General features: G+C 32.3%; 1 protein-coding gene across 1 annotated transcript; it reads left to right on the plus strand.

Moving 5' to 3' along the window:
* Nucleotides 1-11,377: 11,377 nt before the first annotated feature.
* On the plus strand, nt 11,378-13,433 carry LOC137933467 (uncharacterized). The gene is made up of 2 exons (XM_068777424.1): nt 11,378-11,786; nt 11,869-13,433. Exons 1-2 carry the CDS (start codon nt 11,378-11,380, stop codon nt 13,431-13,433), a joined length of 1,974 nt encoding a protein of 657 aa, XP_068633525.1.
* The last annotated feature ends 10,032 nt before the right edge of the window (nt 13,434-23,465 follow it).

Raw genomic sequence — 23,465 nt, forward strand, 5'->3', positions numbered from 1 at the left:
GACAAAACCTTCAGCTGTTTCCATAATTTCATTTGGTTCTTTGTTTAGTAGAACATTATCATCTTCATATAGATTAAAGATTTGTGGTTCTTGAACGTTCCCGTATTTGAGCGCTGTAACACTTGGAATAAAGCTAGTGGGCGCGTCTTCAACATTTTCATCTATGACCACGTCCATTTGTGCATCATCATTTATTTCAGAAAGTTCGTTATTGACATCCGAATTTAGGTTAACATCTTCCTGATCATCGTCTGGTTGTAAATCTTCTCTGTCTGATTCTTGAATTTGCTCTGTCCGTGACTCACTATCAGCTGAAAATGCCGTCTTGCTTTCGTTTAGATCTTCTGGCTTTGCATTTACTTTTAATATCCCTAATAGCAGAATAAAAAGCACGTAAATCTTCATTTTTTCTGTAAAGAACAAACACCGTGTAAAGTTAAACACTTATATGAAATGAGTATGAAAAACTTTGGTTTATATTACAAAAATCTGGGACAAAGAAAGGCGATAATTGGAAAGTGGTTATTTAAATAAATGATTAGAGACGTGAAGTCAGTCGAAAGTGTTCCCTGAAAACTTTATGTATGAACATAATGCAATGTGCAAATCGTATTACATATTGTAAAATACTTTAAAAATATTTCTACCACATGTATTATTTTTAAACTATTTAATTTAAAACGTATTTAATCGGCTTTATTACATATAAAGGTTCTATTATACTTACAATTGAAAATATTAAATATAATCATACCCGTACCCTATATACGAGTACATACAAAAAATATTTTTATGTGGATATTGTTACAAAGTTTTATCCTTGAAGTATAACTGGTTAAAATAACAACAATGAATTATTTTTTTAATACTTAAGACTCGAAACTTCATTAAAAAATATTCGTTTAAAACAACAAAATTACCGCCCGTTGTGCCTCACTGGATTTTGCTATGCAATGTAATGTATTTAACTTAAAATTTAACTTACATAATATAATCTCTGAAAACAATTTGGGGAACCGGATCTCCTTGGATGGTTTTGTCTCCTTTGGGCCCGTACTTGTTCACGTCTTTCTTTTAATTTTTTCATCGCAAATCGCGGCAAAAAAGGATTCTGTGCTTCCGCTGTTTCCATTACTTCTCCGATATCATGAGAAGAATTTTGTAATGTTGCTTCATTTGTCTGGTCCAAAGGCTTCGATTGTATTTGAATTATGCATACTAATGCGATTAATGTAGCTAAGTAAAATAACTTAGAAATAGACATCTTGATCACTTTCGAATGTGTAGACAGTTGCTAATACCAAAATAATATGAATGATGACTTCGTAATGACATCTCGTTTTATATGATGTTTCGCTCCAGTGACACACATAATGTGCATATGTTTACACCGTACGGATATTTTAGGAATCATAACGGGTCATACGTCTGCTTCCAATTATCACTAAGCGCTCCTATTCAGCGACGACTCCTAAAATTAATCGATGTCATTTATATACATATAACTAATTAAATCAATGAAAATAATCATTGGTTCATTGGACGTTTAAAACGGACCTTCTGCGGTCTTATCAAAGTTGGCTGTCCATTTTGTGCCGTCCGTGGTCTCCACCAGGCTTTAAGATCCCAGCGGCCATATGTTCTGCTCGCGATGTGGCCTGCCCTCTAATATTTTAATAATATTAAATGAATATAAAGAAAAAATTCTTAAAAATAAATTAACTCGTCTCGCCATTTTATTGTTTATCGAGGAGAATAAACTTGTTAATAAAAATCTCTATTTAACTATGAAAGAAAAAAATCATTTTAGTCCATTATGCGTATATAAGGCAGAACTCTATGTTCAATAAATTTAAAAGATTGAAAAATGTTTCTAATTGTATTGGACGTGACTATGAATGTGAGCATTTGCGGTTCATATAATGTTTTCAGTTACTGTCAAGGTGTGACTCACATTCCCCAAGTAAACATCAATAAATTTGCAATAAATCGAATCTAAACAACTTACATTTCCTTGTAATCACGCTTATAATTAATGATGATAGAGTTCATATACATATGAAATCGAAGGGACGTTATGTTTGTTCAGAAAAATATTGTAAAATGTTATCAGAGTAGTGATATTCGGAAAACCTAAAGTTATTTTTTGAATAGTAAGCTCCATAGCAGGCCATACAACTATGAATGCTACTAAAATCGCTGTATCGCGCCTTGTGGGTGCGCAGTATGATGGGGGTGTATCGGTCCCTCTATCCCGCGAGTCCGCCGCCAACGAACACAGTGATGCTCATGCCCTTTTTTTCCATGGCCACCACTTTACCAAGCTTTCTTAAGGCACATATTGCATATGGAGCTTTCTTCGAAGCCTTATCTAGTATCTGATTTTTTTAATAAATGCTTACCATATTACACCAACATTGACATATCTGATTACTATGTATTGTAAATATTACTCTGATAAAAAGAGAATTATCAGCGATTTATAGGCACTAACTCAGGTGGTTCATAGTTCTCATTATAAATATTTTTTGGACCAAAATCTACTTAAACAATTCAATCGATAAAGTTGTATTATGTAATTTGATTACTAAATATCTCAAAGTATAAGTAATCGTATTTGCAGTTTCTTTCAATTCAATACGCATTGTGATAAGGTTACTAGCGTCTAGTGAATGCCTTTATCATCTCACCATTTTATGGTCTAACAGTTTATTATATAAATTACACCAGGTTATTTTTATTTTATGAATTTATTTATCATACTTAAAATAGTCATATACATATCCGACAATCGGGGTAAATCGTCTTTATTTTATTATTTCATCAATAGAATAGAAATAGATTTCCAACGAAACTTGTTGGAAACAGCCTTCACTTAGCGTCTACCGACGACCTCAACAAGGTGGTCTGACCTCCTAAGAAATTATGGAAGCATATTCAGTCTTACAAATAAATTATCAAATGAACTACATTTTTGTTGTCTCTTGCGCTAAGTACATATTCAGTTGTCTCATTTGCACAACCAGGTACAGTACCCGGCGATAAATATTGCTCATCGACCTTTGGAAAGAGACAATCGGCTAATTCAAGTGCGATAGAGTGCGGTCGCATCCAGTTCAAAATATATATTTAGAGTTGTAACACCCCCAAATTTAAATAATTTAAAGTATGGCATCTTTAAAAATAAGAGGGAAACCTTTAGGAGGTCAGTCCCGCGAAGTTATCTACAATGTTTATAAATATTTTGTAACCGAAGCTGACAGATTTAAAAAAAAGAAGATAAAAATATGAGCTGTTATTTTAAGAAGGTTCCAGAGGCAGTTGCAAAATGCTACTGGAATTTCAAGAAGAACTTTAAACAATATATTAAACCAGTTTCCCCAAACTTTTTTGTGTCGTAGACCCCTTGCCATGTTTTTCCGTGTTGAGTAGACCCCCTACTTACCCGATATACATTTCCTGTAAATTTCTAACTGTAGTGAAGTTTAGTGTTAAAAACTTAAAGTAAAAAGATATGTTAATTTATACATTTGTTAATTGAATTTAAATTAAAACTACTCAAAATAATTTTTTGTATCTGTTATATAAAATATACGTAACATTAAATAAACATAAAATAAACTATAAATAAAATAACATAAGCAATAAGTCAATATTTTTTACTTCATAGGTACTTTTATAAATAATGTAAATGTTTTGATATTATAAGATAGTATAATGTAAGTAAATAGGTACTTTCAGTGTATGTGTTGAGATCCACTATCGTGGACCCCCATTTTCATTTCATGGACCCCATAATTTTTTTTCGCTGACGTAGACCCTTGCAGGTTGTCATCGACCCCTAGGGGTCGATATAGACCACGGGAGACCATGGGAATCACTGTATTAAACGAAGGCAGTATTGAAACACATTCAACTGAAATTAAGTTCAGCACTCCAAACAAAGAGAGACCATAAAAGCAGTTTCGTTTGGATATGGACGATTTTGACTATGATATAATGCAATGAATGGTGTATGATTTTCACTTACGATTTAATGAACTGCCAACAATAAAATCATTAAAAGCTAAATTATCTGAAGCTATTAATTACAATGGGTTCAAAAAGACCTTGGGAAAAACACACTGTATAATAATACGTTTCACTCGCAAATTCTTTTCATGATAAAACACCACTTAAGTCCATATATTCGATCTCTGGTTGTATGAGATATTGTATTAACGAATACGTACGTATTTATTAACCACCTGTAAGACCTACTAAAAGTACAAAATACACTAGCGCCTGTATAAACTCTATTTTGGCGCCATATTATTCTCTTAAACTATGATCGTTTGTTAAATAGCCTATGAAGATATTCGGCAAAGTAGGGCACCTCGCTAACGTTCCAAGCATTATTTATTATCTTTATTGATATTGATCGACTCTTTTCTTGAACATTCTATTACGTATTCAGTTTGGTTTTTAGTTCTTTCTCGATTATACCTTGACTCATTTGTGATTTATTAAGTCCGTTAAGTTTTTGTTTTCTTTTTTATCTCACACTTTTTATTTGGTTCACCGCTTGGAATATACACCTATCTTACTATCAACTAAATTACAATACAATAGCAAAGAACTCGTGTAGTTCCTAAAAACTAAGTTATACCACATGTATCAATAAGAATTCATTTAGAATTTTATAGAGATTAATTTTAAGTGACGACAACCCAGAAATAATATCAAATAAATCCCTTCAGTACATTAACAGAACTTCTAAATAGAGAATATTAACCCACTTTTGTTCATCAAAATGACAAGCATAAACAACGAGAAAACCTCTAGTAATTTTGAAAATAGGGGAAGTTGAAGACTGCTGCCCCAACAACACTGGACGGATGAAGAAACAATGTTCCTGAGTCACACCAACTCGCCAGTTTAAATTTTAGCTGTAGACCGAAGCTGTAGCAGCCCCTCAAGACTAACAGCGTCGACATCTACCAGAAACTAGAGAATTTAGGGGAATCTACAAGACCTTTAAAAATTTTAAACAATTTTGTTTTGTGTTTGTATACTAATAAATCATCAATGCAATACACTATACAACACACTTTTGTGATACAATATTTTGGGCTATATTTTATTTTAGTTCATCACGTTGAAATATAAGGTGGTACACGATTAGCCCAGCCGTTACGTTTGACTCTAAGCTTTTTTAAGACTGATCTCCAACAATTTTGCAAAAAAACTTTTAAAGAAATTATCTTCTCAATTGGAAAGCATTAAAAGTTGTAAAATGTTATTTCATCCGCAGTCATCCTGAACACAGCTCACCAATGTGGAATCCTAACTACAATATTTTTATCGATAGGCTTGGAAGTTTGTAAAAGAAGTTCCTGAGATTCATTTATTAGAGCTCAAAAATTTACTTACCGAACTATTTAAGTCGCTACAAGAAAAATACTTACTTACCCTACAGGAACAGAGACTCATTGCTGATCTAGCCTATCTTTTATCTTTAGCGAACGGTACCAGCGATTGTCCGTTCCTTCCCGTAGATTGGGGATTCAGGCATATGCCAATCTCGTAACAAATCTGATATTACTGAATATTCCATGGGTAGATTCAAATTATCGCAACTTTGCATTTCCTATAAGATCTAGCAACTAGCCCAATAATATAATTCATCACATTTACTGATTGTTCCGAAACTCAAAAGGATTATGAGTCACACATTCTGTGAGTCAACTCAAAGAATACGTCGTTATTCAAATAAAGTATGTATTTTACTAATTATGCGTTTAATGTGCGATGTATAGATTTGTTTATACAATATATAAAATGTCGTGATGTTGTGTGCTTATTATTACTATTCTTTCCCGTTATTATAAACGTTATTTGTAATATTATTTACATAACAAATTTGTTATGTTTAAATTCTATAGTGTAAATATCTGCGAGCTGTAAGTTATCCGTAATAAATAACATAAAATAATATATAAAATAGGAGCTGTAACTTGAACGTTCTTACTTTACCGGTCGCTTGGTAAACAACATGGTCGTCTTTTTGACAGACGACGGACTTAGAGCATTGGTTGAAGTGTAACTATAACTTATGCGCCGCGTGACTGTGGAAACTTTCTATGATGTTATTACCACAGGTATATGAATAGCCATGTGAAATATTACGTGGCTATAAATATATTAATATTATAAATTAAAACATTTCGGAAAGGCGTTTATGTAACATTGTCTTCTGCTTTGGTGTAATGAAACCAGGATAGTTGTTATTGGCTTATATAATGTTATATATATATCCATTATAAAATCGAACAGCTCGATATTTCCATTACGGGTCGTGTGTCTACAAGTAGCACGTGAAAGAATGGCGTTAGATATTAAACGTTCAATTTTAAGTGGGCAAGAAAGTCGCCACAGCATTCCGTATGGAAAAAGGCTAAGGCTTTTACAGCTTCATCGGTATTGAGTTCACGGAGCGGAAGGGTCCGTGAACTAGATATGGAAAAGGTACGCGGTTTATTTCACACAACAGTCTTTTATTTCATTTAGAATAGAGAATCTCTCTCTACTCCTTGATCTTACACCGTAGACCGTAGTAAAGTCTTAAATTATTCATCTTAAAATTTAAGTTTCCTTGAGTTGCGTGTACAAATAATACGTACATATATACATAAATATCCAACATGTTTATTGTAATTAAAACATTCTTACACCTGTCGTCAAATAAAAAACAAAACAAAGGTGTTATCTTGAAATGGAATTTTAAAAAGGTTAATATAACCTTTTTAAAAATAAGGTCATCGTTTTGGACTTAGACAGTCACTATCGGACATAGGCGTCTTTCGTCAACTTTAACAAAATCGTCTGAGAGCGAAGAACACTCCAGAACCTTAAAGCCCCAGCGGCCATCTGGTATTGCATTCTTTCGGAAATCAAAGAAATATAGTGAAACATTGACTTCTTACAAGAAAGATGTGGAAAAACTTTGCAAATAGATTATTTTGATTATCTTCTGTAATTCCGTAGCTTATACGAGTACGAGTATCACAATAAGTGTTAAAAAATAATAAACTTCTTATAATAAATATTTGACAGAGATTATATCGGCATCGCAGTAATTTCTTAATAAGTTTAACAGTTTGTTCAGCTCCAAAATGAATACAATGTGAATAGATGTAAAATAAAATACATATAAAAGTTCAGTGTTTTGTTGGTTGCGATAACTTTTTTATATTTCCGCTCTTGAAACAATGCTGCCTTACGGCATGTATGTAAAATATTTGTTGCACCTTTTGCGTATATAAGTTAAAACGAATATTAAATAGTGTCTTACTTTGTGCGTATATTCTTATTAAAATATTCTGATTACTTATCACCAATGCCTGGTAATTTGTTCTTTTAAATTCTATCTATTATAATTCAATGTAACCATTTATTATCAAATAATTAAACATTCAATGTTTTTAATTCCAGCAAATATTTGCATGAACGCACACTCTTCCAAAATATGCATGCATGAAGACGCTGGATGAAACCGGTCCTATTGGAAAATTATATATTTGTATATATATGACAAATGAAATACGTCAATTCCAAATAGTTAACCGTAAGTTCATGATAGTTCGAATCTATTATTATAGCAGCAGTAAGGTCTTGATCTTAGAGAATTTTCTTAATGTTATACATACAACAAATTTAAAACGATAACCGGTACGGACTGGAAAATTTATATCATTAAAAATTGTTGTTATACGCGCAGTTAGCTGTCTGTAGACTTCGTTTCATAGCTGTTCCTAAAGTAAAAAATTAGCGCGAGTCAATAAAATAAAAAACTATTCTTTTATCATGTTATTAATTTTTACTTCATACTTATTCTTTTCAAAAGATTCTGTTACATGCAATTGTAACAGTGTTTATAAATAAGGTTCAGAAAGGTTCCCCTGAAGTCAACGACACACTTTATTCTGGTTTGCTAATATAGCAGGAAATAAATGACAACTTGTTATGTTACCGTTTCTGTACGTTTCTCGAAGATTTTTTTCTACAAATTTATCTTTAACAAAATCTTGGTTCAGATTCTTAAGTTGTTTTATTTCTTTCTACTTATAAAATTTAATAATTCGTTTTATTAGCCTAATAATATTTCGATTAAAAATAAGATTTCTTTTCGATTCATACCCATAAGCTCGTAAAAGTAAAGTGAGTAATTTAAAAAAAAAATATCTATATGTTTCCTTTAAAGCATTCAAATACGTGAAAACTTATAGAAAATAATATGGATGTTATAACTTTGTAAGTGATGTTTTTAAACGTAATTAAAGATTATTTGTTGCAATTTTAACTTTTTTATTTATTTAATTTAACGCATTCCTATCCTATCCTTCAAGTGATAAAAAATAAATTTTGACCGGCGACTAAGCGATTAACAAGTATCAGGCAGTAATTTCTTATCGACGTGTGCAATTAAAGATGTCTCCATATGTCAACCTCTGAGTTATTTTAATATCTAAACCACGTGGTAAGCATTAGGAAAATTTTGCTACAGAACTAAATAGGTACATACAGCAATTGCAAATATAAATACAGCTACTTTCAATTTTAAAACTTATTACGTGCCATTGGTCTTTTCTATTATTGTGATATAGAATATTTTTATATTAAATTAGGGAATATAATATTTAAATAAATACAATAAACACTAAGGAAGCGTAAACACATTCGTTATTATTACAAACATAATTCTGTTTTATGAAGAACTGTCAAGTGCTATTCGTTCCGTGGCTTCCGAGTTAACCAGCAAATAAAATTGCGGAACTAAATACAAGGATATAAATATAAGGCTGTCGTAACCTCTTTATTTATCTTATCAAAGATTTAATGTTGATTTTTGTGCTACAGCCTTGAAACGGTACCATCTCGGTAAAGTTTACTGTGTTTAACAACTGCATTACAGGCAGTATTCTTAGGATACAAAACTTAAATCTAAAATTTAATTCCTACACCTAAATAAGATCTAGGATTTTAGATATACGATTTTTAAAACACTCAACGGGCATTTAAAAGTATGTATAAAGTTATTTATCAACACATTTTCTACTTTCGAAATAAATAAAAATAATATTAAGCACCCAACATTTAAGGTGAATTTCGATTAATAAATGATTATGAATAAATCTTTGATAATATTTTTAAATTAATATTGTTATTATTATTATTGTCAGGTAAATATTCCTGCAACCAGCCAGAATCAAGCAGCTGTGGTGTAGTTAGTATTTTTAAAATGTGAACTTGAGTGTATGTTACTATTATACTATTTTTTTATAAAATTACCGATGAGAAAAGTTTTTGGACATGAAATGTACTTTTGCTGTTTTACTAAAGTTGATTCTAAATTTGCTCGCCAACATGATAAAACTTTTTACTAACGTGTTAAATTATTCTCAGTTAATGATTATGATAATCCTGTGAGAAAAAAGCATATTTAAACAACTCCGAGTAAAAATGGAATAATAAGATAGGATGACATTGATATGAATGAAAAGAGAGATTTATCTCTATTTGTTTGCATAAACACAGGCCGATCTTACTTTTATGAAAACTAACAAACATACTTAGTGAGTAATTTTTTTTATGATTGAAAGTTAATATAAAGACCAAAGGTTGTTAACTTTTATTCGAAAGTTACATTTCCCAATAACAAGAGCTTATCAGATAGTTTATAAACGTGTCCGCAGAAGGAGGGAGAGAAAAGTTTGTGTACTCCTGAAAAGGCGCCAGTTTGGCGTGAGCGAAAATATTCCCGATATCCAGCCATAAGATGAAGCTGGTGTTTTTGTCGGAGTAATTTAAACAAACTAGTTACAGGCGATATGCAAAGGTATTTCCGACGGTTTGTTTCACATGCGGATGTTGATAAGGAAAAATATTATTTACCATATAGAAACACGGTATTTTTCTTTATTTTCCATCAAAGAGAAGTAAAAATGGTTAATCTTTAAAATGACGAATGATAAAGATATCCTCTACAGATTAAAATATAACAACTATTACTTTTTCTTATATTCGTACTAAGCAAGATTAACAAGATAAAAACTTAAGTACTTCTGAGCTTATATTATTAACCTACAATATTACATTAATAATGTTTTAACGTGGCCCTGTAAAGGTCATTTTAATCTATATATATAAAAGAAAGTCGTTTTAGTTACACCACTTATAACTCAAGAACGGCAGAACAGATTCGGCTGAAAATTGGTAGGGAGGTAGCTTAGAGCCAGGAGATGGACATAGGATACTTTTTATCCCGTTTGACAGCGTTCCCGTGTGACTTGACATGAAACGTCAGTCACTATAAAACGTGGTGTAACAAAAAAGAATCAGACTTGGAATAACAAAACGCAAATGACAGCTATGTAATTGAAGTAAAATGACAGCTATGTATTGACGTACGGATGACAATTTGATATTTGTAAGAAATCAATATTAAAACTATTTCTATTAAATAAATAATTAACAAGTGGATTGAAGTGAAGTGAAGTTTAATTAATAATGCCGCGACCAAGACGATCGAATCTTTCCTGACAAAGCCGTAATGCAAAAAGAATACAAAATACTGCAAATGAAAGGACTGAAGAAGAACAAGAAATTGCACGTGAACAGCGCCGCGATAGTATAGCTCGACTTCGTGCTTCTCAATCACGAGAGCAAAGTGAAGCAGCCCGTGAAACAGCTCGGTTGGCAATGCAGAATCGTCGAGCGAACAACAGAAGGCAACAAATAGATAATGTGCGACGCAGAACAAGATATTTAGCTGATTTGAATCGAGCAGCGTTTCGATACGATTGCAGCAATGATTACAGCTTGCATCCTAGCGTATGCATTGGGCAAATGGACGTTGTTTGCGAGTATTGTGGTGCATTAAAGTTTTCCGGAGAAACGCCTGGATTATGCTGCCTTAATGGTAAAGTGAAATCGCAGTGTTGACTCCGCCACATGAGCCATTGTATTCATTGCTTTGTGGCGAAACACAAGAATCACGCCACTTTCTTGCAAATACTCGAAAATACAATAGTTGTTTCCAAATGACGTCATTTGGGGCAGACATTATCGAAGAAGGAGGATTTAATCCGACTTTTAAGGTATTTATTTTTGTACTTACATAGAATGTAGTTAAAGAATAACTTACTTTATCTATTGGTATGTATTATATTTGCTAATACTGAACTCTACTCTCCCACAGAAAAAGTGTTTATAACCCAGTTAATACTGTCTGGTTTTTATTTTGTAGATACAAGGATAGATCCACCATCGAATTGGATCATTACTACCTTTCGAAGATACACAGAATAAATTTTTACAAATATATTTCATGGGCAACATGGAAGAACAACTTGATCGACGCCTAAGGATCAATGCAGGAATGAAGCGAGCAATTATTCAAGACTTGCAGTGTCTGCTTCATGAACATCATGCATTGGTCAGGTTGTTTAAGAGTGCTTTAGAGCAAATGCCAAATGATGACTATAAAGTTGTCATCAAAGCAGATAAACGACCATCTGGAACACACGAACGCACATTTAATGCTCCAACAGTAGACGAAGTTGCCATCCTGATTGTTGGTGAACAATTGGAAAAACGCGATATTGTGCTTACACGTCGCGATACTGGGCAACTGCAACAAATATCTGAAACTCATCGATCATATGACGCATTGCAATACCCACTGATGAATTGGCAAGGAGAAGATGGATATTATTTTAATATTAAAATGATAAATCCATTGAATAGTAAAGTATCAGTATCTTAATAATGGTTAATTTCTGTATTATTTGTCTTTGAAATGGTTAATTATCAAATTTTGAATTTCAGGTGAAGAAACTACAAAGAAAGTTAGCTCAATGTATTATTATGCATATCGTTTGATGATTCGTCAAAATGCTGACAACTATTTGCTGCGGTTTCGTCGATTGTTTCAGCAGTATTGCGTTGACATGTATGTAAAAATAGAAACGGAACGTTTAACATTTATTAGGTTGAACCAAGCCAAACTGCGTTCTGAGGAGTACATCCATTTACGTGATGCAGTTAGTACTGAAGGAAATGCAGCTAATATTGGTCGATTAACTATTCTGCCGGCGACGTACATTGGTAGCCCACGTCATATGCATGAATATGCACAAGATGCAATGACATATGTTCGTCATTACGGCCGGCCAGATCTCTTTATTACTTTTACCTGTAATCCAAAATGGATAGAAATTACTCAATTGCTGCTTCCCGGACAAACATCAAATGATAGACACGACATCACAGCACGTATATTCAGGCAAAAAATTCGGTCCCTGATGAACTTTATTGTTAAACAACGCGTCTTTGGAGATACTCGATGCTGGATGTATTCAATCGAATGGCAAAAGCGAGGCCTGCCGCACGCACACATTCTTATTTGGTTAGTGGAAAGAATTCAGCCTGACCAAATAGATGATATCATATGTGCCGAGATTCCTGATCATGAAGTCGATCCAGACCTACATGATGTTGTTACTACTAATATGATTCATGGACCGTGTGGTGCCATCAATCCCCAATCACCTTGCATGGTCGATGGAAAGTGCTCTAAACGATATCCACGGAAATTAACGGCGGAGACTGTCACTGGCAACGATGGGTATCCGCTGTATCGGCGTCGATCACCAGATGACAACGGTCGAACTGTCACAACGAAAGTGAAAAGAATGGATTTCGTTGTCGACAACAGTTGGATTGTTCCATATTCGCCACTTATTTCTAAAACGTGCAAGACACATTGCAACGTTGAATACTGCAATTCAGTTAAGTCCATAAAATATATTTGCAAATATGTCACGAAAGGCAGTGATATGGCGGTTTTTGGATTGCAATCCTCAAATACCAACGATGAAATTTCACGCTATCAAGTTGGTCGTTATGTGAACTGTAACGAAGCGATTTGGCGTATATTCGCATTTCCAATTCACGAACGTCATCCTACTGTTATACATTTGGCGGTGCATCTGGAGAATGGTCAACGAGTATATTTCACGGCTTTGAATGCTACGCAACGTGCTGAAACACCTCCAGCAACTACATTGACCAGTTTTTTTGCAATCTGCCAAAGCGATCAGTTTGCACGAACTTTGCTTTACTCGGAGATGCCACGTTATTATACTTGGAATGCTTTATCCAAGAATTTTCAAAGACGGAAGCAAGGTGATGCGGTTCCTGGGTATCCAGATGTGCGTTCTACTGATACTCTTGGTCGTATGTATACAGTTCATCCAAAGAATGATGAATGTTTCTATTTGCGGTTGTTGCTGGTAAATGTGCGTGGGCCAAATTCATTTGAGACACTACGAACTGTTAATGGTGTAATATTCCCAACATATCGTGCTGCATGTGAAGAATTGAACTTATGAGAAAACGATACCCATTGGGATACGACAATCGCTGAAGCCATTATCTCTGCATCTCCAAGTCAGATACGCACATTATTCGCTATCATAATTTCGACATGTTTTCCATCAAACCCATGTAACCTGTGGCACAAATACAAGGATAGTATGTCAGAAGATATTTTACATCAAAGTCGTGTCAGTTCCAGAAATCACGATATTGAGATGAATGAGGAGATACATAATCGTGCTTTACTCTTGATCGAAGATATGTGTTACCTCATGTGCGGTAATTTATTAATCAGGTTAGGAATGCCAGCGCCAAATCGTGAAATGAATGACGCATTTAATCGAGAATTGGAACGGGAACGTGAATATGATCACCAGGAATTAGATTTAGTAGTTCAAAGGAATGTACCCCTGTTAAATTACCAACAAAAGGAAGTTTATGATACTTTAATGAAGGCAATCGCTGATGAAAATGGTGGTTTATATTTCCTAGATGCCCCTGGTGGAACTGGCAAGACATTCCTTATGTCATTAGTTTTAGCAACTGTTCGGGCGAGATCCAACATAGCGGTTGCAGTTGCTTCTTCTGGAATAGCAGCCACATTGTTAGAAGGATACGGTACGGCTCATTCAGCATTCAAATTACCGTTAAATCTTCAAACTATTGAAGAACCAACGTGTAATATTGCAAAACACTCAGCAATGGCCAAAGTTTTAGCGGCATCGAAAATCATCATCTGGGACGAATGCACAATGGCGCATAAACGTGCATTAGAAGCACTTAACCGAACATTAAAAGATTTACGCAATGACTCGAGATGTTTTGGAGGAGCAATGATTTTACTGTCTGGCGATTTCCGCCAAATACTGCCAGTAATTCCAAGATCTACGGCTGCCGATGAAATAAACGCTTGCCTCAAATCGTCAAATCTATGGCGCTATGTGAAGAAACTGCAGCTGACAACAAACATGAGAGTTACATTGCTTAATGATACATCTGCTGAAGATTTCTCGGAGCAATTGCTGACTATCGGTAATGGTCAAGTACCTGTCGATGAATCAAGCGGATTAATATCATTTCCAAATAATTTCTGTAATTTTGTCTCATCAAAAGACGAACTTATCAACAATGTATTTCCAAATATTATTTCTAACTACAAAAATAATGAATGGTTGAGTGAGCGAGCAATTTTAGCGGCTAAGAATAAAGATGTAGATGACCTGAACTACATAATTCAAAATAAGATCATTGGAACAATGCATTCATTCAAATCTATTGACTGCGTCACAAATGAAGATGAAGCCACCAACTATCCAATTGAATTTTTAAACTCTTTGGACGTGCCTGGCTTACCACCGCACAATTTACGCCTAAAGGTTGGCTCCGTAGTAATCATGCTTCGAAACATAAACCAACCAAAACTGTGCAACGGTACGCGTTTGGTGGTTAGTAAATTGATGAACAATGTAATTTACGCTACGATAATGATAGGAAAATTCAAAGGTGAGGAAGTTCTCATTCCGAGGATCCCGATGATCCCAACCGATATGCCGTTTGAATTTAAAAGACTTCAATTTCCGATACGTCTTGCATTCGCCATGACCATCAACAAATCACAAGGCCAATCCTTAAAAGTTTGTGGTTTAAATCTAGAACATTCATGTTTTTCACATGGTTAATTATACGTGGCATGTTCACGGGTCGGAAGACCATCTGCGTTGTTTGTTTTTGCGCCTGATAATAAAACAAAAAATGTCGTGTATCACAAGGTACTTAAGTGAAGAGCAACCTATGTACTAAAATACAGAAATAATAATGAATGATTAATGTAGTTATTTAATTTTTTTTGTAATTTTTCCAAAAAAAAAAAAACACAATCTGCTTATTTATTGCCATTAAGGCGGAACAAAGTTCGCCGGGTCAGCTAGTACTTTTTAAATAAAGAACTAGACTTTTAAAAAGGTATGTCCCTTCTTTCAATTACGACGCACATTGATCTCTCTCAATCTTATTTTATTTTTAGGGACATCAACAACGTAATCACAAGCATGCAAAAAATATCACAGCAAATCCTAAAACTAGTACGTACATTAATGACGGACGTGTACAAAATATAAAAACACTGTGCTACTGTACACAAAAATAATCATAATTGCATAAAATTTAGTAAACGTTCAATAGAAACTATGTCATAGCCTGAATTTCTTTTTTCTAAATGACTTGGTATGGTCCAAAAGAAACCTAACGGTTATCAACTTATAACTTGTGCCTCATGATGTTTCGTGTCATTTACTTCAAAACCAAAAAAAATCTACTAAGTAAAATATAAAATACACCGTTTGCTTAAACTCTTAGCGCTTTAGGATGAGATCAAGACACGGATATAATACTATCAGACTTCTCGTCTGGAATGGTAAACCGTATCGCGAGAATTTAACTCTTATCAAATTGATCAGTTTAAACTGTTTTGACGGATGGAACATCTAGTGATACGTGTTCATTCATTTTTCGCCTCTTACGGCTACGGTAGGCGCTGCGTGATACAATCTTGAGTGCCTCTTATGAAGGCACTTATTTTTCACGAGAGTTGTTATACGTATAGGGAAACACTAGCAATTTTTTAATATTCCAAAGCCCGACACGTTTATTACCAGTTGGCAGTTTTCCAGTTGAAGCATCTAACAAACCAATATTTATTTAAACGTAAAATAGTAACAAATCTTTGTAAATTTTTAATGTTTGTGAGTATCAATGAACAACCATGATAATAATATAATATGCTGTGTCACGATAATGAATTGTAACTTTTGTAAATCATTTACATAATCTGCGTATAAACATCAGCTTCTTAAAAACTACAGATAATAAGTATCGGAAAAATATCTTCGACGTTGTGACACACATATTAAAATGATGAAATTAGTTTTAGTTAATAGATTGCATAAGATTTTATAACTATTATTAATAAAGTAACGTGCTATGGAAGAATATATACCATATACAAAACCAACTAGGCAGCTAACAACAAACTTAGTCAACAACTTGTTTTTGTCAACAACGAGCTTGCTCTCTTAAATATTTCATAAACTAAGCTCCTTACATTACTAATTAAATAATTAAACCGCAAAGCTTTGTGATTATTCTTTAAAAAAATTAAAGTAAAAATAGACAAGTGAAATTAGAATCATAAAGCATGTAGAAAAAGCTGTTAGAAAAAAGCAATTGTCTAAAAATAAATCATTTTATTATTTTTTAAAGAAACTTCGATCTTACGGTAACGCCGAAGCCAACGAATTGTACCATTTTTTCGGTTTTCACAATCTATATCTAAGTGCAGTCTACTTCTCATCGCAAATAATATCATCTGGTTATAAATATAAATATATTTATACAAAATTTAAGATTAATATCTAAAAGGTCTTTGAAAAACTATATTTACGAATTACCTCAATTGATCATTTTTTAATATATTGATTGATGTTTGTAATGTTGTAATTTGTGATTATTATTTTGTTTTGTTTGACATTTTTCACCAGTGACCCTTTCAAAGCTTCAGCAATTTTTTTTTAAATAAATAGACATTTCAGTGTTAATATTATTTCAAAATATACATACAGTTCCAGATCCCAAATAAGCGGCTCCCTAATTCTAAGAAGTTTTCCATAGCGCCGATTTCACTTGAAGATTTTTAATTTACAACAGATCCCGCTTTCGAATCGTAATGCTCACAGTGTTTCTTGTGTCATTCCAAGCTGAGGTTCCCTCTAGCTAGCCCGCGTGCCCTGTTACTTCTCCACAGACTCCAACCTCCATCTAGGGGACGTAAAAGAATAGTAATTTGCCGGCCCGCAGTGAGGTCTCCGCAAAAACCCTCGGGCTTAGCTGCTGTAAAGACGTCTAGACTTAACGCAATCGGCACTTCACCACAACCCAGTTAAACTGTAAATGCTAACGGTCAAACGAAACATGTCAAAAATTAAAAAAAATATATTTTTTATTATTACAATATTCTTTAAAATTTGTTTTGTTATAAGTTTAAAATCTTTAATGGGGTAAATATATAGCACTTTTGCTGTTAATTAATGTATTGTACGAGTACATCATCTCCATGTACTACATATTAAAATTAATTTTTCGTTGCTTTATGTCTCTACAGACTTTGTACCGTCAGAAATTATGTCGTAATCCAATAAAAAAATAAGTTAACAAAACATGTTTTGGAGTGAGCAATTTATATAGAGTGATTGGAAATAGGTCTTGAATACTTTAAGGCAACTGAGTTGTTTTCTAACAGCTGGATTTACGTGCTTATACAGTACTATTTTTAAAGAAAAAAATACACTTTTTTGCGGTTTTATTGTTTCATTAGTAATATAATATACACCTTTGTTTATACAATATTTAAGAGAACAAACTCGTTGTTGACAAAAACAACAAGTTGTTGACAACATTTGTTATTAGCTGCTTTGTTGTTATTGTATGTGAAATGTATTCTTCCTTTACTTCCCGGTTACTTTATTTCTAATTATTATGAAATCTTACGCAATCTACGAATTAAAACGAATTTCTTAATATAAATATTTGTGTCGCAACGTGGAACATATTTTTGTGATACTTGTTTTCTCTTAGTTTCGAAGAACCAAATGTTTATTCGTAGATTATGTAAATGATTTATAAAAGTTATAATTCATTATCGTGATACAGCATATAATTGAAGAACATACAGCTGAACTAGTTTATCATTTACATTTAAAAATATATTACGATTTCTTTTTGTTTTATATTAAAATAAATATTGGTCTGTTAGATGGCTCAACCAGAAAACTGACAACGGTTATTAAATGTGCCGGACTTTGGACAGTTAAAAAATTGCTGGTATTTCCCTTTATATAACGACGCTCGTGAAAAATAAGTCTTCGTAAGAGGTACTTAATATATCACGCAACGACTACCGCAGTCAGACACGTACCGCTAGATGTTTCATCAAGCAAATTGTTCAGATTGATCAATTTGACACGAGTTAAATTTTTGCGACATGTTTTATCATCCTAGACGAGAAGTCCATAATGATAATATTATGTCCGTGTTTTGATAGAATCCTAAAGAGTTTGAAGCAATAGGGCATTTTATCTATTTCATTATACATAAATAAATGGCACGGATCATCAAAAGCCGTAACAAGTTATGAACCATTAGATTTTTACCAGGACCACGTGATTCAGAAAAAGAAAACTTCAGTTTCAACATTATATACCATTGATTATTTACTTTTGCCTTTATTATTATTTCTCATTATTATCGTTTCTCGTACAATAGTACATAAAAGAATTGACTTATATTATTATATTTTAGTTTGATTATAGTTACAATAAGGATATTTTTTACACATAATTTAGATAAAGATGTACATATCTACCGTTAATGTACTCATTAATTATAAGATTTGCTGAATTTTTTTTAATTTTTTTTATTGCGTTTCATTAAACACTCCGTATCCATTAAACGGATAAACTAATAATTACTTTTTAATTTCGTCATCTTAAAAGGTACGAATAAAAATATTCAACAGTAAAAATATTTTTATGGAAAGCTATTAAGCTATTTTATAATTTTAACTAGGAAACAAATTATAAAAGGATCGTATTCTACGTTCGTATCGATAAAATATAAAAGAAATTATCGATTTGTTGATAGCATCAAATTTTATATAATAAATTAATTTTATTCTTATCAACATCATCATTTGAAATAAAACTTTGAAAATACCTCTTCGCCTACTTGTGCCTGCGACGTCAAAAAGAGTTTTTAAAGTTGCTCCGATGAAAATATAACTTCGTGTAATGGTTGAATATGGAGAACGTTTTCGCTCACGTCCAACTGGCGCTTTTTCAGGGGAGCAAACATTTTTCTCTCCCTCTATCAACACACGTATGTACTGTACTGTACTGTTTCTGTTGAAGTGATTGCTGTTAACCTTGCGGCTTTTACAGCTTCATCGGTATGAGTTCACGGTATGTGTTACGCGTATATGCTGTGTTTGAGCTCTTTTTATTGCGAAATGTAACTTTCGACAAAAAAAAATTATAACCATTTATCTTTAGATCTTTTGTAATTTTCAATCGATGAAAAGAATATAATTAATTTTTTACTCACGGAATATATTTTTAGTTTTCATAAAAGTAAGATCGCCCTGTGTTTATGCTGCAAATAGATATAGATATCTCTTTTGATTTACATAAATATCATTCCGGTTTAATATCCCAATTTTTTTTAGAGCTTTATATAAGATATAAGAATCCTTTATTTCTCATAAAATTACTATAATCACTTACTAAGAATAATATAACATAGGTTAGTAAATAGTTATTATCGTGTTGGCGAGCATATACAGAAACGTCTTCAGTACAAACATTAAAAGTACATTTTATGTCATTAAAATTTTCTTGTGGGCAATATTTTACAAAAATATTGTACTAACACATAAAAAATTTAAACGATAATTATTTATTTCTGCTATTATTAACATTGTAAAAATTTTATAAAAATTGTTACGATGATAAATCAAGAAAAGGAATTGCTTTAATCAAGAAAGGCGACGTTGGAGGGCCCAAGCGCGCCTTTGATTCGGAATGCTTAATGTTATACCAATTACTCTTTATAATTATCACTGTCTATGCATACAACACATACGAAATGTGTTTTCATAATAATATGGAAATCTCGGGGTCCAGCTGGATTGGATGGAAGTACTAGGGCCGTATAATCTGTCCTAGACCGTGAGAATATATCTGAGCGCTATCTAAAGTGATCCGCAATCACAGATAAAGACATTAAAAATCGATGTTGTCTAAACACGGATATCTTCCAATTACAATAGATCTTCGTTGACGTCAATTTTTTATTTCCCCCATTTTTCTGCTGTCTTCCGCATTATCTAAAATTTTGTTGATATGATAGTTGACTTCAGAATAGTTAGTAAATAATTAATTTAATAAATTGATTTCACACTGTAATCTATAAAAAAAAATTTGGAAGAAACGTCCAAAAAGGCCAAATTTAAGAAATAAAAACTGAAATTGATCCAAAAAGTTCCAGATCCAGTTTATCTTGTATTTATACAAACAATGTATGTTTGACCTTTCCCACCGATACATTAAATGGAAATTTATATGTTAATTATAAATTTATTTTACAATACAAGCGAATAATTAAATTGCTATTGTTTTCTGAAATAAATGAATTTCCTGAAAGTATATTGTGCACAGAGAATCGAAAATTAATAAGTTACCACAAAAAACCCTTTTGAGATTGTAGTGGGATCTCCTCAAATCACGGTGCTTTAGGAAACCTCGTAGGTTTAAGTTAAAGGATATCATTATAGAGGAATTTAATCTAGTTCTACTTTGGCTCTTCAACAAATTGGTCTCTTCTGGTTCATTCTTCTGTGAGAAGTGCGTCATGAGGTACACAAGTGGTCACTGTAAATAATCCTATGTGGAAAAACATATGAATAAATGAACAAGAACTGTCTAATCTGCCCAAACAATGCCCGCCAATTTACCAAAATACGCTAAAAATATTGAGTAGTAACGCAAGCGGAGATTTCAAATAAAACATCATTATTAAATTTTATACCTTACCAATTGTCTACCTACCTTCCCTTACGCCATTATTTACACGTTAAGATAGCTTCGTTTAGTGCTATTTCGCATTACGCTCTACTTTGATGGAACGTATCTTACGCGTTAAGCGGGGTCTTACTGTAACATATTTAAACTTGTGTAATTGTCTAACCTTAATAGAAAATTATAAAGTTGATTGATTCTCATATTCCTATTATTCTTTTAGTTGGTTTGATTTAAAAAAACAAAATGTCATAGAAATATGTACAAGAATTATTGTTATAATATTTACAAATGTAAACTTACAGTGTAAATAAAATAACATGAGGAAAATATAATCACACAGTTCTTTGAAAAAAGCATGTTTTTTAACACGTGTGGTATTTTATTAATTGGCAATGCCGCATAAATCAATTATATATCAATCTAGCTAAAAATAATTGCATGGGCTATTTGTAGCTTAAAATCTAGAGATTCCCTATGAGAAGTTTTTAAAGAAATTGTTATTCTGTCGGTTGCTCAATATATATTTAATAATACTTTGCTTAACCGCCAAAATTTTAGTTCTCATATAAAAATGGTGACAGACACATTTTAAATACAAAAAATAAAAATAACTTCATTAGCCTAAATTTCGCTTAGAAAAAGGTAACAAAACCTTGACAGTCTGTGTGATATATTTATAATGAAATTTCACAGCTGTTGTGTACTAAATAAATCTATCACAGCATTAAATATTTTTTAGTAGATCGACACGTGTGGAACTTGAACATTGTTTAATTTCATTTAAAAAGAGCAAAGGTTAAGTTTCTGGTCGGCTTTTCTCATCAAATCAACATTCCGAACCCTTGGTAGCTTACTACTTATTACCATAAAATAATTTACAATTCTAAAGTGCGTGTAAATGCCTACTGGAATAAATATATTTTTAATTTTAAAGCGACCTATTTATGTTTATTGATAATGTTGCAATTCATTTGTATTGTCTATACAGAAATCAAAAAAAGTCTACAGGTTAAAGAGTAATAAGTCAAACTTACGAACGTATGAAACGAATAAGCATTACAATGCGTTTAATTTGTTAGCACCTTTAAAGACTATCGGACTTTGTTTAACAATGTTTTGAATACGCAAGTGATATCGCAGGAGCGTGGCTACGCAAAATTCAATAACTAACTGTTTATATATGCATGCAGGTCATGTGTGTATACCGGTACGAAATTATAAATTTTTTACATATCATTTTTATTATAAGTTAGTTCATGTTGGTGTACACAGTTGTCGATTAAATAAAAGGATCGTCATATTTAATTAAAAGTTGTACGGAAAAAAATTATTCAAATTTTCATGTGAACAAACTATTTAAATTATTTTTAAACATTGTCTGTTAAACTTTTAAGTGAATTAAACTGAATGTTTGGCTTTTACTGAAATTGATAATTTGCGTAAATAGCTCGCTTAAAACCGTTTAATAAAAACGAGAGTTATTTTGTATTAAAATAAAATTACCAGCTTAGATTAAAAGCTGAAAATTCAATATTTTTTTAACAAGAAAGACCTTTAAATATCATTTTGGTTGCTTTTTTACTTCTTTATGAGTTCATATTATGTGAGGTTGTTAATAATTTATTGTCTTATTTTTTGTATGTTTTTTTAATTTAAATTTTTTTATTGTTTAATGTTTGTTTTGTTTATTGTTAATTTAAATATTTTTATTATTCCGCTTATTTTTTATTTGTACGGCTTACGTCTATTACCACGGTGTTCATAATCGAAAATTACAAAAAAATAGACCTATAATATTTCTCAAGTTCTGAATTGTACTAGCGTGCATTAGTAATCATAGCGATTTTGGTAAACTTTTAATATTTGTATCCGATATCGATGTATAGTACATATTTAATTCATATTTGGCATATCGCGGTAATAAGTGCTTTTAGCTTATATATTCACATTCTTGATAAGACTATCGTGGTAATCACCTGATGTTAACTAACACGTGTATGTAACTATGTAATACCTATCTAACACCACATTTGCGCTTTAAGACTAAGGTTAATTTTCTCTTAAATAGAGTATTGTGTAATGCACATTTACGAAACCGTCATAATAACTTTGAATTTTTTTAAGCTTTTACATGGTCTTACAATATTTATTTTATTTTATTATTATTTAATCTGGCTGTAGGTTTTTTCCGAAAACAATGAATACATATTGATTGTCAGAACGTATAGTTCCAATGTTACACTTGTTTTATTTATTTCTTATAATTGTATTCTTCTATAAATCAAATTACTTATGAACATCATTCAGCTTTAAAGGGGTGAATGCATAGTGCATTTGCTGTCGATCAATGCTTTGTACACCAAAATTCTAAAAGCTAAAATAAATAGCATTTTATTATCTTTTACGGGTTCGCCTTTG

Source organism: Battus philenor, unplaced genomic scaffold (genome assembly GCF_028537555.1).
Source record: "Battus philenor isolate CCGP_79_NKW_IND1 unplaced genomic scaffold, ilBatPhil1.0.hap1 SCAF_13, whole genome shotgun sequence".
In the NCBI taxonomy this organism is placed as follows: domain Eukaryota; kingdom Metazoa; phylum Arthropoda; class Insecta; order Lepidoptera; family Papilionidae; genus Battus; species Battus philenor.